Source organism: Platalea leucorodia (genome assembly GCF_965183815.1).
Source record: "Platalea leucorodia genome assembly, chromosome: 4".
Classification (NCBI taxonomy): domain Eukaryota; kingdom Metazoa; phylum Chordata; class Aves; order Pelecaniformes; family Threskiornithidae; genus Platalea; species Platalea leucorodia.
Genome location: NC_138826.1, coordinates 59,326,172 through 59,344,854, shown reverse-complemented (window position 1 = coordinate 59,344,854; position 18,683 = coordinate 59,326,172). Strand labels below are relative to the sequence as shown.

Here is an 18,683-nt window from a genome sequence, read left to right as displayed (position 1 = left end):
TGGTAAATTTTTACGTCTTGCTCAGAGGTGGAAAAACTCAGAGGCTAGATACATGAGAAAAATCTATCCATTAAAACATATTGATGCTCATAGGCTTCTATGTGTGACAGCACATATTTTTTTTTCCTTCCTAACTGAGATGAATTTCAAAGATAGTGATAATCAGAAATTGATAGTACCTGCTTACTCTTGGGTTCTTTTTTCCTAAACACCAGCATATTCTTAAACAGTTAAGAATAGCTGCTAAAACTGCAGTATTCCTCTCAGAAATTACTGCCTGGTAAAACACAGCCCCATAAAGATTATTTTAGAAAGCTGTAAAGCTCCCCTTGGGAGAGTACAAAGTTGGAGCCCTGGTGAGGGAAGGGCATTGCAGACACAGCTAAGGCTGCAACGATGCCGCATCCCTTTTTCTGGGGACCCACCGATCTTTTTGGTGCACCGACTGCTGCTTATAAGAGGCCCCAATTTCCCTCCTTGTGAAGGTCTTCCTTGTTCACGCTGCAATGCCCCAGAACACCAGCTTTACCAAAAGCTCACCAGTACAGATTTGTAGGGAGTGTGGTAAGTTTACGTTAGGGAAGAATGCATACTGTCAACAGAGAGCCAATATTATCTCCTTTTATTTATGATCTGCTCAGAATTTGATCTCAGATCTCCATTCTCATCAATCTACCCACAGAGTGAATTCTGATTGCTTTTAAGGAGGAGTGCCATAGCCTGAGCAGTGAGCTATACTGTGCCTATTTTACAAGAGAGACCTAGAGACGTACACCTCGTTGTGCACTCAGTAGGTGCACTGTCTTTTTATATGATTGGACGTTGTTCTGCGTTTATAAGAGCAGAGGCCTACCACATTACTTTGTTGCAGCCCTGGAGAGCGCATCCTGTCAGTTACTGTTTTAGTCGAACTGAAGCACAATTTCGCAAGGGACGTTTTGGTTTCACAGAGAAAAAAAAACAGAGCAACAGGTAGGAGGAGCGGCAGGTTGATGCACAGGGTCTAACTCAACTTCATTAGGACCCTGGCAGCCAAGTCAGGGTTTATGAAGAGAGCAGCAGAACTCTATTGTGCAAAAAGTATTGCAGCTCCCTCTCTGGTGAGTGTAAATGCAGCATACCTCTACCGTGCAAGGCATGCTGCAGCCTTCTGCACCCCAGTCAGCAGTTGATTGTAGATTAAACAGTAGTGAGGTTTTAGCAAATGAAACTATATACCAGCTACAATACAATAAATTCATTACGCTGTGATATGTTATATCATATCCTCGCTGCTTTTAACCAGTGTGGCAACAGAAGGCTGCTAGACTGGTTTTGACTGGTTTTTGTTCAGACATAGTTTGCCGGTTGAGAGAGAGTTTTGGCGCTTCTGGTCCCCATCGGTGCTGCGGTTGTATTTGTGATGTCTTGGTATCGTTTTGATGTTACAATGCAAACAGCACCAAATAACGTGTGTGTTGCTATAGCGCTATATATCAGAATAGTTTACAGAAACGACCCAAAAAATACCCTTCTCAGATAATGAAGTTTCTTTAGCACCTCATGAACGTTGCCTGGTAAGTACACCTTAGCTACGGTGTGGAATAGCAAAGTATTTTCCCAGGGTTCCACCATCCCACTCCTGATTTTGTGATAAGGTGGTAATCAGATATGTCCAATTTCCAAACTTGTCCCTCAGTTTTGAACAGCTTGTGTTTTGGAGATGGAGACCCAGACACCTGCGGTTTCAGCTGAACCTCTGGAAATCCTTGTGTACAGGGAGAAGAAAAGCAAGGTGCAAAACAAAGCAACAAAAAAGAGACAAAAGCATAGAAAGATGGCAGAAACAGGAGGCGGGAGATGGAGTGGAAGCAACCGAGTGGGACAAAGAGGGGCAGAGACAGCAACATCTCAGTTTTCATCCACCAGGAATTAATCAAAGATTTTTAAACATTTAGACAAGTTCTTTTCATGCTTGTCAGAGGTTCATCTTCTCTAAATTGCTATTAGCTCGTTAGCTGGTTAAGTCAGCCAAGTCAGCGTGCCAAGCTCCTATCCCTAGAGGCATCATCGCTCCAATTAGTCAACAAACCACTTGGTGTCTCTGAAAAAAAATAATCAGGCTGTCATTGTCCTAAAATGGGTACTTAGAAACTGGAAGACCTCAGATCTTCAAATACCTTTATCCTATGCATTTCTCAATTTTCCCAGTTGTGAAACAGAGGCAGTTTCTCTTTTACCCGTGTGGTATGATTTATATTTTAATTCATTTGTTACTGTCTGTGAAGTCTGTTGCAACCCTTGGATGAAGGAGACTATATTTATTCAAGCTAGTAGTATTGCTGCTTTGAAGGCTTCTCTGATACGTGGAAATTGGTAGATTCAGTGGCCTAAGCCAAAGTCTCAACAAATGCTGACTCTTTCTCTGCTCCTTGTAACAAGGAAACTCTAGCATTGCTCCAGAGACATAAGGAGTTCAGCAATCCACTAATCCCCAAATTTCTCTAAGTCCAGGATTAATTAAAAATATGCTCAGCAAAGCTCATAGATTTCTGCTACAGGGGCTCTGTGGACTCAAAGCAAAACAGATCAAAAGAAGACTAAACATTCACAAGGTCATGTTCCCAAATGCCCTTCAGAGGCGTATCCACTGAGGAAGAGAAACTTCCACCATGAATATCACCAGCCCAGATGGGAATCAGTCAGAACGATAATACTTGAGAGTCTTCTCAGAGAGGGGAAGATACCTCCGCTTAACTTAGCCTCTACGTCATCTTAGAAAACCCTGAAACTACGCTATAAGAACAGAAAAACTTACTCCATTCCAGTGCGATCGCAATGGTATTTCTAAACTGATCAGCCCTGGGGAGAAGCCTGAATTCCGTTTCCCACAAGAGAGCTATTGAGCTCCTTTTTCAAATGATGACATATGGAGGCATTCCTTGAAATCCCAAACGACTAACAGATTTTTTTCATTGATCTGCTTTAGCTGCACGGGTGTCAAAGACATTTTGAAAGGCTATTCACTCATGAATACAGAAGGACTGTCCCCTGGTGTGTGTCTGTCCAAAACCAATAGACAGCTGCCTCCCTGATGAGATAAATCTGGCTGGGTCTTGTGGCCACGGACATCTGTTAGAGCCTCAGGAATACAAATCTAGGGCTAGAAGATACCTTGGGAGGCCATTTAGTCGTTCTGCCCCACAGGAGGATTTAACCTATAGTGATTTAAAGTCTGTAACTTCCCAGGCAGTGTACTCTGGCACAGCCCTATCACCAGTACCAGCATCCCAAGGAAACATTTCCTTATTGTCCATCCTAAGCCTTCCTTGTGCCAGTGTAAAGCCATTACTTCCTGCCGTATTCAAAGTGGATGCAGGCAAATGGGTTATTCACCGCCTCTCTGCAGCAGTCTATAGCCTTGTCTTGTCTTGCCTTATCTACGCTGAACAGCCTCACAACGGTGTTTCCTCTCAGGTTGTTTGTCTTAGGTTCAGAAGATCCTTGTTGGTCTCCCCAGTCCCTCTCCAGTCGGTCCCTGTATTCCTTCATTCACAGAATTTCAGCAGAACTTTCACCCCTGCTGTGTATAGCAGAAGGACTTTTTCTTGCGTCTTGTGGTTTGTACGTTTGTTTACACATCCCAGCATGTTGTTTGCTTTTTTTGTTTTGCAATAGCATGACATTGAGTCACATTCAGTCTGTGATTGACTATAAACCCTGGAGCCTTTTCTGAAGATCTAAAGCACTAAGGTGATGAGACAAACTTATCCCTGGCAATCTCATCCTTTCAGTCAGCTCTGGAAGACTTGTGGGATAATTTAGCCCTACTAGTTTCACATCTGGCAAGTTATACAAGAGATTTCACTGTCATTTCCTTTTTTCTGTGTAACAGCCCAACTAAACATAATATAGTACAGTGAATCTAATGGCATCAGTTCTTGGTAATTGAACTTTTCATGAAGGGAATGACTGCAGAAAGGAAGCTAATTAAAATTAAAGAATTTCTCTTAATTATTTTATTTTATGGCCTTTGCCATAGGCCAGTGGATTTATAGTCCTCCTTACTTATTTTGTTTCATCTCCTTGTAAAAACAAATTGAGTTTGAAATAAAGCAGAGTGAGACAGCATAGGAGAGTGAAACAGAGGACATGCAAGTGGCAGACATGACTGGAAAATAAGTTGTGGAAAGTAGCTTGTGGAGTCACCCTGGAGTCCTTGTGACATGCTATCTTACTTAATGGTTTTGTACATCTTCCTGAATCTTGATGGATCCTATAAGGAGGGAATGGTTATGAGAGAAAAAAAAAGACCTTGGAAAATTTCAGTTTAGACCAATAAACTAAAATGGGAAGATTTCAGCAAAGTATAAAAGCGTTTGCAAAAATTTAATCACAAGGTCCTTTTCCATCCATAAAATATTCTACAAAAAAAATTTTAGGTTGCTGTGTTTGTTCTTACAGTTTTTCAAGGGATTAGAAGAAACTGTGGACTGAGCAATGCTTATTACCTGCAAAACTTGTTCTCTTTCCATCTATGTGTTACTTACTAGTGGTACCAAAGATAGTCAAAACAGAATGAAAGAGTAACATTGAAATTATTTTTCACCATTTCTACGTTTGTTCCTTTTTACACCCTTTTTGCTGTTCTGTAAATAATAGCAGCTTATTCCCTTTAATTATAGTTTTTAATCAGTTCCACTATTGAGCTCAAACATTAGCACAACACTGCCTTAGTGCAGTTTGTAGATAATTAAAAGAAAACACTAAAATCCCCCAAGTCTGTGCAATTTGATTTAATGTTACTATAAGAGAACATTTCTGGTATTACTGGGCTAAAGCTTACTGTACTTACTTGGTTCTTGCTCATGCAGACCTTCTAGAAGTTGGTGGAAATTATGTCCAAATAAGGACTTCATTTAAAATCTGTTCCATGAGAGATTTTTTTTAAGTGTATGCAAAATCTGGTTTATCCTCTTTTTTTTTTTTTTTTTTTTTTGAGTCTAAGCTTATTATACAATGTATCTTTTAAGATACATTTTAAGCTTTACCTGCAATACCATACCACTCGTTTAAGGTATTACTTTTTGCAATATTAAATATGTAGTTTGATTTGACGTTTCTGAATTTAATGTGGTAGTCTTCAGTTAAACACACTAATCATTGCATGTTTGACTGGGAGATAACAATATGATAGGAGAATAATTGTCTTAAAACAGCATCCAGGAGTTTATCCAGCTCCTGCCACTTTTGCATTGGCAGGAATGAGCCCAACCTTACTATGTGTGACCTAAAATGTACAGAAAGAAGAGTGGGGGAATGGAGGGGTAAAAAGCCAGAAAATGTCATGGGATGACACTGTGCAGAGTCTGCGAGGCTATGAAGAGTACGTACTGAGCACAATAAAACACTTTTGCCCCACCGAAGTTCGTGTACAGGCATTGGCTGTCTTATTTCTGTGGTGTGAGCTGGGACTTGGCCAGCAGCAAGGCGAAAGTGATGGGTTTAGTGTATTACAGATCAGTCAGAACAGCTAGTCAGGATGAAAAACTTGGAAGACATCCAGTACAGCAGCCTATAACATTAATAGCATTAAAAATAATTTTCAGGCAGATCAATATGATCCTGTTTGCTTAGAGCCTGACGGTGATTGAAGAGAGAGGGAGCCTTGGGAACAGAGTAAGTGAAAACACAGAGTGTGTAACATCTTATTTTCATCAAGTGAACACAAAATCTTTGAAATCCAAGTCCATTTGGCGAAACGCTTGCCAGCCCTGAGCAGTAGTCTGTCTGACGTAGAGGAAATCTGGCTGAGTTCTTAGAGATCATTTCACCGGGAGTGACCTCCTGACTGATGGGCGTCATAAGGATTTGACCGTAACTGATGAAAGGGAATTCTCGTTGTGGGTGGGATTTAGATTTTTTTCAGACAGGCCAGCTGAAACCTAATTTTCCCTTTAGACAGAGATCCCACAGCCTGCAATGCTTGCAGGAGATAAAGCCACCCCTGAAACCAGGGAATGTAGGAAGAGTATGCCTTTTTGCAAACTACCCAGATGGTAATCAAGCTGAGTTTAATTGAAGAGCATTATAGGACATTAATAACATTCTTGACCTTGCACTGTCCAGAGTCTAATATTTTTCATAGTTTTTATTTTAAGTATATCTACATGAGAATAAATATTGTCTTAAGGGTTTACCATAGTAAGAGAAAACACAGGTACATTGGCTGCCTCTCCTCTCCTCTGGCATGAGAATTAGCAGCTCACTATAGCTCTTTGCAGACTTTTCATTGCAAAAAGTGGAATGGGTGCAATGTTCATTCCTTATTAATGCCTGAACTTCATTAGAAATCTTTCTTCCTTGTTTTTAATGAATTAAATGCATTAACACGCATTAACTCATTTCAGAGCTTTCTCTTCTTTCCATTTTCCCTCCTGCTGGTTTGCCAGTCAGGCTGGTGGAAATCTGGGCGTTGTCTGGGAAATTCCAATATTTTGAAACTTGGTTTTGTTGACTGTTAGAATGAAAAGTTGAAGGGTTCTATATGTGATATTCTCCCTTTCTACTGTCCCTAAAGGAAAGTTCTCAGAGCATTTCAGTGCAGAAATAACAGAGCATTATGTTTAAACATTTTTATTGAACAAAAATGTGTTAACATTCCCAGATTTTCATGTGTTTGGCTTGCTTGAAGCAAATCCAAATATTTTGTTATGACATGACCTTGCATTACTCTGCACCTACCCAAGCACTGCTGTGGGCTTTGTGAGGGTGATCTAGTGTCCTGCAGGCTGAAGTTCCACCAACTTGACACCGAGCCCCAGCCTAACTGGATGGAAGGTGGTGGTGTTTGGCAATATTATTAGTTTGCCCCTTTACCCCTGCAATACGCACACATATGAGGATGAAACACATGCTTGTCTTACAAGAAAGGGAAATACATGCCCCAGTCTGACGGGGAAGGGGGCAGGGCAAGAATCCAAATTCCACTTTCCAGCTTCTTGTCCCTGGGTCTCTTTCAACACCAGAAGCTGCTACAGTGAGGGTTAGTAGAGTGGCTGGTGGGAGTCAACCAAGGGACAGAAGGACTGGCAAAGAATATCAGTTGCTTGGGGTTTTTTGATTAGCCTAAATTTGCAAAACCTGCTAAAAACTAAAGCACTTCTTTCACTTCTGCTTGCCCGGAAGAAATCTTGCTACTCTGCAGAGCTGCAGCCTTGTGAGCTTTATCTGTTTAAAGTCCATTTCTATTCTCTGGGTACTGCACAGGTCACAGTCATGTTTTTAATTACCAATTAGACTTCCATTAAGGAAATAAAATGAGTTTTATGTGCTGCTTGTCAAAGGTTCTTATAGCTGCCTCATTTCATGTGCCCTGTCTATTCAAGCAGCAAGCAAACAAATAGAAACTTACTCAGAGGTAGTATACAAAAACTGGAAATCTTTGCCCCCCAAAAGCAAAGACAGAGGCTGAGGTGGAGAAGTTGCAAGGACTTTTCATTTTTCATTCCCTTCAGTTGTGTTTTTCCTGTCTGCCATGAGCAGTGTGAACAGAATGTTAAATATGCCCTTAAGTTACTCATGGAAAGAAAAGGTCACGCACACGTACATACTCCATCTCTCTCTCTTTCTTTCTCTCATGCATGTGTCTATATCGTGCATTTGTATGAATGTGTTACGGAGACACCCCAGCCCTAGAACACTGAACTGTGGGACCAATTTATTTGCTTAGAAGTTTCAAGAGGGAGAGGTTATAAATAGTCATAAATTCAATTTATTTAGAAGGCATTCCCTGTCAGGCGTCACTGCACTGCACAAACAATTATAAAAGAATTGTAGTAGATTAAAAACATAAATTAGAGCATCATAAAATGCACAAGAGTGATTGGATTAAAATACATTTGACAGAAATGTTTTAAAAGTGGGATTTGATGAGCTCTTCTGGGTGGTCAGTCAGAGAAAAGTCTGTGCTCAGCAGCCTATTAAAACAAAGATTCAGGGCCAGATTTCTGCAAGGGGTCTCTTGTGGCTCTCTAGTTCTCAGCTCAGTAGCTGAGAGTAATTCACAGAGGGTCTAAATTGTGCTGGATGTGGCTATGGTTTCTTGAGGAGCCCATGTTTGCTGACATCTGATCCCATGCTAGCTGCCCAAATACTTCTTTCTTTGGCTCTTCTCGTCTTTCCCCACCAGCCCTGTACTTGTCTAAAACCATGCGCTATGTCAAGGGCTTGCACGAGAGAGGCAATGTCAGTCATTCTGTCCGCTCAGTACATGGTGGTGCCCCCTTCAAATTGGGGTTCCCCCTGCAATGCAATTTAGGGAAGGTTTCTAATTCTTTAGCATCACCTGAGAAGTTATAAAGAGAATGAAGAGAAAAGGGGAATTCGGCCTGTAGACAATTACTGCCTTACCTACTAAGAGGATAATACTTTCCATGTTAAAATTAGTAGGAAAATTCTCCCTGATCTACACTATATTTTAGTCTAACCTGGCATGTACTAGAATTACTCAAAACCTTGTAGGAGCAGATAATTTTGAAAAAGAAAAAAAAAAAAAAAGCTTTCTGAGAGAAAAGATGCTTCATTAAATTAAGGGTACGGAATGCAACTCCTCCACACCCCTTATCCATGAGGGGATTGTAAAAACCCTTGGCACAAAGAAAGTCTCATTATGGGCATATTTCCAAAGGAACTCACTATTCACACGTTGAGCTCTGTTGGAAATTCAGTCCTTAATTTTGGGGCTGAATTTTCGGTGATCTCTTAGAAAAGATGACTGAATACAAACATGAATGTTCCTCAGCATGCCTCTCTATGTGACAGCAGTCTAAGCTTACAAGGCAGACAAACTACAGTTGTGGTAATGTTGATTCCAAGCAGTTAAAAAATCGTCAGCTCCTGAAATTATGTGATTGACTTGAAATTAATAAATCTCATGGGGACAGGGTTACTTCTTTTCAGCAGTCAGACTCTTGGGATTCATCTTTGCTAAACTTTTTTGCTACCACTAAGAAGTTGAGAGACTTGTTGAAAAATAATGTACTGAAAGCACTGATCGTGTAATGATGATCAGATTAAAATGATATAATGAGAACAACTCTGGACCTGTGACTTTAGGAACCAGCCCATAGATGGTGCAAAACAATAAAATCATTAGAATAGTTATTGCTGAGGTCATGTAGCTTGTTTCCAAAAGCAAGTGTGCTTGTGTATTGTGCTTAGGTGATGCGCTGTAAAGGAGACCTTTCAGAAACTGTCCTAGTGAGTTAATATTTAATTCGATAGTGTTTTTAGAATTCCTCCTTAAAGCAGGATATACGTTTACTGCTCTGCCTGGCGACAAAATGCTCAATATTTAACACTAGCATGGTTTTGAGCACAGAAAAGTTAGGTTATGCTAGAGGGCACTGTTTTTTAATATTAATAATAATAAAAAATATTAACAAAAAGGAGCACTGAAATGTTTTATGGCTGATAGACTTGTATATCTCATTGCATACATGATCGAGTTCAAACACCTGACTATGGTGAGTAGCCAATTTCTAACTTATTTGAGTCATTTTGGGAGCTGGATGAGACACGATATACCTTGTGCTGATCTATTAGATGTAGCTGTCATACTGGGGCTGCTCTGATTTAAATGGATGCTTCTGGTACCCTGTCCTTAATCAGTGGTTGGTAGACGGACAATTGACTGTGGTGTTTTAAATGGCTGTGTTAACCTTGGGAGGAGACACTGGACTGCCTCACTGCCTCTGAAACTGCATAAAGGAAACTTGTAAAAGCTTTCTTCTAGGGGTGAATTTAATTCCTAGGCATGGTAAGAACACAACACCTAGCCAGCTTTTAATTTCTATCCAGAGATCCTAAATGAGGCTCCCTCAGTCATAAACCTTATGCTGCCTTCCCTAATGTTGTTTCCTCCTAGAAGGGTAATCTCTTATTGGTCTGATTGGAATATAAAGTGACAGTTTATTTCAATTTAATCAGAGTAGTGGACCAAAACCAAAAGAAACTAGGATACGACATTCTTTGCCTCTTCAGAGCTGTTCAGGTTGGAATGTTTGTACACGGCCTGTTTAGATGGCTTCAATTCTCAGTCGCACCAAAGAAAAACTGAGTCTATAAAGAATATATTCTCTGGATTTAACTCATATATATGCAGGATCCTATTGTTCCATTTCAGTCCAAAAAAGAAGAAATCTTGAGCAACAACACCCAAGAGATTTCTGCTACTGTCAGCCAAACACCGTAAAGAAAAATCTTATATAGGTTAGACATTATCTAACCAGTACCAGAGTCCAAATTTTAAGTCCAATTGGATGCATAATCCTTTATATGAATCCCGAAAGGTGCACGCTTGACCATGTCTGTTGTGGAGAATGAGGTATCCCGCTGGGAAGCATTGATGTGCAATGGAAAGGAAACAGTGAGTTTTTTAGATTATTCTGAGGACTAGAGGTGCATTTAGAATGATAAAATATGCATATGGAGTCACAGAAAAAATATAGGTTGTAAAGGGACTTCTGTGGGTTGTCTAGTCCAAATTCCAACTCAAAGCAGGGCTGTCTTCAAAATTAAATCAAGTTGCTCATAATCTTCTCTAGTATAAAGGTTTCAACATAGTGCTCCTCTCATATTGTGGTCCAAATGATATTAGCATGTCAACCCCTTCTGAAATGTAGGATTTCCAATAATTACATTATTCTGTATAGCTGAAGACTGTTTCTCCACCTAATGTTAGTAAAAACTGTAGGTGAAATAATGGTAAATCAGATCAGTAATGGCATTCATCGTCTCTATTTTGGTTTGAGTAAATAAGGAACATATGGCTCACTGAAAGGGAAAGTGTGTTTGCACAAGGTACGTAGCACAGGGATTGACCCCCTTGTACCTTGGCTTTGTATTACAGTTGGACTCTGACACAAAATGTAATTCCACTGAACCCATAAATAAATTCAACTTGATCCATGCCAAAGTGCTGTAAGAAAAATAAGGAGCTTAGACCAGATCCCACAAGAGAGTGATGTATGAAATACTCGTTGATTTGCCAAGGAACTCATGAATATAGGGCATCAGGTCTGTAATCATTCAAAACTATTAATGTCTTTTCATTTCAGTGGATGTTCTTTAAATGGATCGTGGGCGTGTTATGAATTATCATAAAGTACCAAAGGCTGGCTTGCATTATATTCCTGTTTTATAATTAGTGAGAATTCTGCCTTTGATTTATTGTTCTAGCATTGGACACCTTTAAAGTAGCTGCACGCGAGAGTATCTCCCGTTTACGGGTGTTAGTTAAAAGGTAGTATTTCTGCAGCACTTGGTGTGAATTTAACTCTGGTCATTGTAAAGCCTGATGTTATACAGACACTGCCTTTGGTTGGCGTGGAAAGAAGGCAATGCTGATCATATTTGGAAATCCAGCCTTTCAGAAGCTGTTCTGATTTCTGTTCACCAACACGGTGGGTTATGTTTAGTTGATTGCTAATCGCTTACTTCCTTCTTTGGGCTTACTTTATCCTTGTCAGGTAAAATCAGATAGTGTTCTTTTGCTTAGTTTTTGGGAATATTCTTTTTGGGGAACAGGTAGAAGGGACATGGTGTTTTACGACCAGCAGTAACAGCAAATTGAGTTATGTTCAGCAGCATGCTATGTTATCATCCCTTTCTCTTTATCAAACAAATAGATATGGCCACTTGTTTCTGCAATGGCATTAATTTTAAGGAGAAAGAAAGAAAAAAAATCCAAACATGTTTTCTCCTTTAAATTTTATTCCCTCCTGTGCTTGTGTACTATTTTCATGCATACTTAGCTGAAAAAGTCTCCTGAGTAACTGAGTATGTTCAGAAGTAACTCAACGTCAACAAACCTGTCTTAACATCTGTTTTATTGAATTGATTCTTTAAGTGCACACGTGTGGCTCTTCCTTACCAAAGGTCAAAGTTATTAATGCTAACAGTAGCCTTCAGGTCAGCATATTCACACAGTGAGGATATCCATATCTCAGATGTGATGATAACGTGTAATCCAACAACATGGAACCTTTTTTCATAAAGTCTCTGGGCCATCTTTCCCAGCACTGCAGTTTAATCTCCTTATTGCCCATCAGAAAAGATTGTTTTCCCTACTAGCAAAAAGTTTGAGTGCTTCCACTCTGACTTGTATCTTTTATAGCCTATTTATGCAATTAATGCCAAAATATCCTATATGACAGTGGCCCTTAAAATATTGCTGTTTTCCTTGGACTACTGAGTACTTGCATTACTGAAGAAATGTATTCTCTTATGTTTAAGGAAGCACTAGGGAATAATAACGCAGACACTGACGTAACTTGGTCTAAGGTCAAACGGGCAGCTTCATAAAGGTTCTAGCTGTGCAGGGTTTGCTGCACATTACTTCAAATATAAAAGATCTAGAGAGAGACAGCAAAGTTTGAGAAAACCTTGTAGTGACTGAATTTTAGATTGTAAACTCTTTAGACTGGGGTGTATGAGAGGTGAGGACCTGATTGCGATTTGAGCCTTGAGTAGCTCTTGCAAAGAAAATGTTATAACCTAGTGGTGCTGCTGGGTGGATGGGGTTTGGAGAGCTAGGATCAAGATACAGTGAATCATTGAGGACCGTTTCTCAGAAACAGCATTGGTCCACTCATTCCTCTCCTGATGGGAGAAAAGCCTTATGGCACCCTACAGTAATTTGCTTGGATTTCCTGTTTTCAGACTCCTTTTGTGAACCCGGGCTGTCATTAGGTACGGTTTAAAAATTATAAACAAAAACAAACCTATGACGTCTTCGGAAGGCAAATGGGATTAGAGGGGTTTTGTACTTAATACAGTAATCCTCTTTTGGAAATATATCTTAGAGCCTTAACGGTAAGTTAATGTTTGTTTCTTTGTTAAGAGTAAGATGATGTACATTTTGTTTCTTGGTAATGTTAGTCCTGGCTAATTCAACAGCTAGGGCAGCTGATGCTCATGTCCTATACCTATGAAAAACAAAACAAACTCAAAAATAACAGGGGTAGAGCAGCCCTAGAACATCTGTGTATGCTCCAGAGTCTGGTCAGTTTTCTAAAACCTTTGTCCTTTCTCTTCTTCCACTCATATGTTGTTGGGTTTTTTTTCTCTGGTTTTCAAAACATTTTCATCACTATTGCCCAAGCAGAAAGCTCCTGCTTTGTAATTCTGCAACCTGCAATACGCTTCATGTCTCTCAGCCACATCAGCATGGTTCCCATTTCTAAGACACAAATGAAAAAATACTGTTCCCCCTTTCTACAGCTCCAAAATATGTTCCCTCTCTTTTGATGTTGTGGTTTGAATTTGTGTTTCAAGGGGAAATGCTGTTGCTGTCTCCTTTCCTTCCCACAAAGGTAGCAGGCAGCTCCCTCCCTCCGTATCAGTACGGAGCTCTCTCAAAGAGAAGTGCCAATATTTGCCTAGCTTGGTTTCTTTTAAAAAGGCACCAAATGGGCTTCTCAGAAGAGTGGGGGTTATGGATACTTCGCAGTGCTATGTCCCTTGGGAGCTTGAAACACTGGGCCCAGTCTGCCTTACCTGTGAGAGCAAAGCTTCAAATGAGCAGCCAGCAGTGTAGAAGCCCATTTAGAAGAGGCAAATTAATCGTTCTGCGGCTGCTGAGGGCAACAGGCCCTCCTCTCATTTCTAACCTGAGGCAGGGGGTGGTTGAGTCACATCTGAGAGTTCACCAGGCAGGGTGGCATCAGAACTGGGACTGCCACCCAGGTTCCTGGGAGCCCGGTTACGCTACGTCATTACTCAGTTATGCTGTGTTCATAACAGCTCTTGAGTTTTATAATACAAAGAGAAAATGGAACACTAATTAGTAGGCTTTTCAAATTCTTCTCAAGTCTAAGCAGGAGTAGTTTACTGAAATGGTCTTGGAGTAGCTGCACTGTTTAATCTTGGCAGTATTTTTCCTTCAGTTTTAGATCCTGAAATCATTAATTTAAGTGGAGAGGATCATAAAACCTCTCTCCTCTGCTCAGCATTCTGTATCTTATGTTCATTTCAGAGGCTTTTATAGAATTTTATTTTTTATGGATCTTTCCACCTTAAGCAGAGCACTGTAAGGAATTTATTCAAACGGTTTGTAGTTGTATATGTATATACACATATATTTATGTATAAGTGTACATATGCATGTGTGTGTAATATTTTGGCATATTATTACCTCAATAACATGGTTCAACAAGCAGCATTATTACAATAAGAAAACAGCAGTCTGTAGTCTCATAGGCTTCTTTACAGGCAAACAGGTATGAGGCTCCTAAACCCAACCAAATGGAACCTGTAAGTTGTTGAAATAGTGGCTGCTCTGTGCAGTATTAAATCTTTCAAAAACAAAAATTATTCCAGAGTTTTCTCAAGTATTTGCTTTTTTGGACTTTTGATCGCATTAGTACAGGTATTTCAATGAAATTCATGGAGTAGAAAGGCTCTTCTGGCTGGGCAGCCCTGCACAGCACAGCACGGTGGCCACAGAAGCACGAAGCCAGACACAGAGCTGGCAGCAGCGTTTGTCCCAGGGCACCTGGAGGTCAAGGACAGTGTTTGCTGTTAAATCACTGAGCATAGGAGCAGCTTTAAGTCTTCCTCTTCAACTGTTCTGCTAGTCTGTTTTAAATCGGACCTGGAGTTACTAAATTAGAGGGTAGCCTCCTCAACATCCCCTTGGTAGCTGTCTCAGCTGTGGCTGTGACTGCCAGGAGAGGTTTTGGGGGAAGTCTGTTTTTTAGGGCCTACAGCATTTCTCCATGAGCCCATGTCTCTGTTTACAGAGTGGGATGCCAGATAAATTGAAAGCACAGGGCAACCTCAAAGGTAGTCTGAATGAGAGAGTGGTCTTGGACCTACTGTGACCCTTTTTGCAGGAGGGAAAGACAGCTTACCCACAACTGTGGAAAGCCCTTGGCTGAAACAGGGAGCGAGACCCATTAGTGGACTGGGTTGCAGCAAGAGAAATCTTTGTTTCCATCCTAAAATGTGTTCATTCATCCCTAGCGAGGCCACATCCATCCCAGATGCAATGCTGCCTGCTCCCATCCTCAGTTCAGGGCATGTTCTTCCCCCACAGAGCCCATTTCCATCTTCCTCCAGCCTCCATACGGTCTTTACCTTGTCCTTTCAGAGGCAGGGCATTGCCTCCCAGGCAGAGCTACCACAGGCTATCTGCCTGCCGCGCGGGTTGGCAGCTGGCCTTGTGCCATGCTGATAGAAGCATGGGGCAGCACAAAGGTGCACGGCAATCAGAAAGACACCGTGTAAAGATTTCCTATCACACAATGACTTTGTTGTTGGTTTTTTAAGAAGTTTTGTGACAGCTCGTCTTACTTTACAGATGTGTGCATACAGCTTGATCATTTGGGTCTGTTTTAGTATGGTTTGTACACCAATTAGTACCCATTCAGTTGTCAGTGGCAGTGGAGAGAGAAGGACTGCCAGGTTAGTCCCTTCTAGGAGTGTGCAAGCCACTATGGAGCTCTTTTCTGTGGCCAAGCCCATGGCTGGACTCCTGGTTGTTAGCTCTTTTATGTGCCAATTCCTGTGCTAAATAAAATAATTCACTTACTATATGTAGAGCTGGGGACATAGTAGTCACTAATATTGTATACTGATGTTTTCTTCTCTGAGTTCAAAGGGAGGGAAGTCCTTAGTGTGCTGACCCATCTCCACCTGGGACAACAATGGGTAAATTCTGTGCTGTGGGCACATTCAAAAGCTTTACAACAATCAGATAACTATAGAATGACACTTCTTTTTTAGGTATTCCCCATACCAAGCACTGGGGAATAATACTGCAGGTGTTGTGAAAGCATTGTCTGAGAGAAAACCGCAATATTTTAAAGCACAAACATGTGCCTGCTACTGTCAGATGGAATTTCTCAGTTGTGTAAAATAACATGTTAATGTGAACATGCAGACGAACTGGAAATTGCCTTTTTTGATCAATGGGTTGCTTGTGAGTTGTTAGTTACCTGAAGCTGAATGGAAGAGGTTCAAATGGGCAGCTGAGTTAAATGATGGAATGATTTTTTGTAATCCTGCACACTTTGTATCATATGAAAGAGTCATACGTGCATTCAGCTGGACAGAGGAACAGGGCAATTGCAGTTTGGAGCTGAAAAGAAAACTAAAGTAGTGACCTGCCTGATTGTCTTGCAGGGTACCATATAAGATATGACTAGGAATGCCTAGGATGTTTTAATTTGTATTTATCTCATATTTTTATTTCTTCAGTGTGAACTTTTAATAACTTTGTAGTTTAACCTTGTAGGGACCTAGTCTCCCTCTGCTGTCATCTAGTTGTCATGTACTTATTTCCCACTCAGCTTGCCACGCAGCACTTTTGTAGTGATTACCTAATGCTGCAGTTTCCCTCCTACTTAGGTGGAGGTCCCTACCATTTCTGCAACACTACTGTCCTTCTTCCACACTGGGGCTAAAAACTCAGATATGAGAAACAGTGAGCCTGTGTGCTGACTCCAAAAGCCTTCTTGCTTGTCCTGAATCAGACTGTACTGTCACTGGAAGTGACTTTGTTTGGATATGCTTAATTGCAGCCTGCATTTCACAGGGACATGTACATTTCTGATGGAATGACTAAAAGATTCTAGCATTACTCAGCCTGATTTGTAAATCATTTTTCACCAATATTCAGCCTACATTTTCCCCAGCAACAGAAAAAGGAATCCCAAAGAAGGCACAGTTTGACACACACATCAGTCTTGGGTGGGCCACTCCCTTTATTTCTCCCTGTTTATCTCCACAGCATTGCATCCAGCAATGTTTCTTCTCCAGAGGTAGAAAAGGACTGGATGCAGTTCATTCTGATGTCTGACAATACTTTGGCAATGTACTTTGTAGAGAGCTGACTGCTAGAACGTGCCTGTTGACCCTCTCCTTTGCACAGGCCTGTGCAGTGGTCAGTCCCTACCAAGGCAAGGGCAGTAAATTTCAGAGCCTAATCAAAAGTTACTGCCACCATCCTGTCAGACTGGCTGCAGACGATGCAAGCATGAGGAGAAAAGCCCTCTGGCAAGCCTTGCATGTTAGATGTACCCAAGTGATGAGTGAGAGAGTTGGAGGCTGCATGGGTGGACTGTGGCAGAAGAAAACGTCCTTATCCATGGTTTGTCACTCATGCTAACCATTGTCTCTCTTGTTCTCTTATCTTCCACAGGAACGAGTGGAATATCTCTTTCTCATAATTTTTACAGTGGAAGCATTTTTAAAAGTAATAGCATATGGACTTCTCTTTCACCCCAACGCTTACCTCCGCAATGGCTGGAATTTACTAGATTTTATAATTGTGGTAGTAGGGTGAGTACCAACACTTTGTCTTTGAACACACTGCACACGTGGGGACACTGGGAAACTTTGGGAGCACGAGGGTGGGTGAATGCTTGGTACATTACTTATGGGTGATGTTAGAGGTTGCTGTCCATCATGTTTCTCCTACCACCACCATTTGTCCCTCCTGTGTTAGACCTCTACAGACTCCATGTGTTTTACCAAGTATTACTGTGTAGTCTGAAAATACAGTTAACTCACTGGTCTTCTGCAGGTATAACTTGATTCATGCTTAATTCATTCAGTGTGTAGCAGCGATTTATCTTCAGGTAAATATTAAGGATTGACAATCAGTTGATGCATGTTTTCTGTCTGGTATCCCTTGTTACTTAGCCTTTTCCAAGGCTCTTAGTGGTTTGCAAGACATGGAAATTAAACTGCTCTTTGGGAACAGGGATAAAAAGAGGAAGTAGTGCAAAGCTATTGGACAAAGTCAAATGCCTGAATATGCTTAACTGGAAGAAAATCCCTTTGTTTGTAAATCTGCATGAATATTAAAAAAGAATATCTAGGTGGGATCCTTTAATTAAGATTAAAGTTGTATGACAAATAAATTCTGCTATTTTGTGAACTTTTACTGATTTTTCGTATTCTTAAAATGGATGAAAAATTTAAATCCCAGGTTTTCATACTTACAAACCAAAATAAGTTCTTCAGTTCAATTGCACTCTTCTGCTGGTGATTTCAATGTTTTTGATGATGACCCTTTTAATGTTTTAACCTTTTTAAAGACTAATTTTAATATTGTACATCAAATTGCCACTTTGAGCTGCAACCTTTCTAATCCTGTTATTCTTCTCTGTATTTTTCAAGCTTGGCATTTAATTTATTCAAATAAGAGCAAAATAAAACACCTTCTGCTTTTTCTACCTGAGGGTAAGAGATAAGCAAGGGGTTCAAATTGTGGTTGTTGAAGGGAAGAGGTTAAGGATAAACTACCCCTGAAGACAAAGAGAACAAGTGTTTCTTCGCCTGAGTAATTTGTCCCATCCTCCCACCACTCCATTGTTAAAGAGTTTCATCGCCCACGAAAACTTGCAGTCTTTTCACCTCTTTACCAAGGAAACCCTACGTCAGCTCCTAGGGACAACATCAAAAGGGACACTTTCAGTCATCAACCCCATCATAATTTCTGCCCCCAAACAAAGTCCATCTAGCTTCTTAACCATTTTTGTGGTGGCCCCAAAAAATTACGTCAGCATACTGCTGTGTGCTACCTAATCCCTCCCACTTTCCATCATCATGGGGAAAAGTGGGTGGAAGGAGAATTCCCAGTAAGGGGGAGGGAGGACAAGCTGGAACTTATTCTTAGTCCCAAGACCTCTGCC

The 18,683-nt window shown here is 40.7% G+C and overlaps 1 protein-coding gene across 20 annotated transcripts in view; it reads left to right on the top strand.

The window, feature by feature from the left end:
* Positions 1–18,683, top strand: part of CACNA1C (calcium voltage-gated channel subunit alpha1 C) — a gene marked incomplete at its 5' end in the record, with an annotated part of 481,188 nt that overhangs the window by 264,799 nt on the left and 197,706 nt on the right. For all 20 annotated transcript variants that reach the window (XM_082309318.1, XM_082309328.1, XM_082309322.1 and 17 more), the window contains one exon: positions 17,186–17,325. In XM_082309318.1, the coding sequence (XP_082165444.1) occupies positions 17,186–17,325 (140 nt within the window). The remainder of the gene's footprint in view (positions 1–17,185; positions 17,326–18,683) is intronic.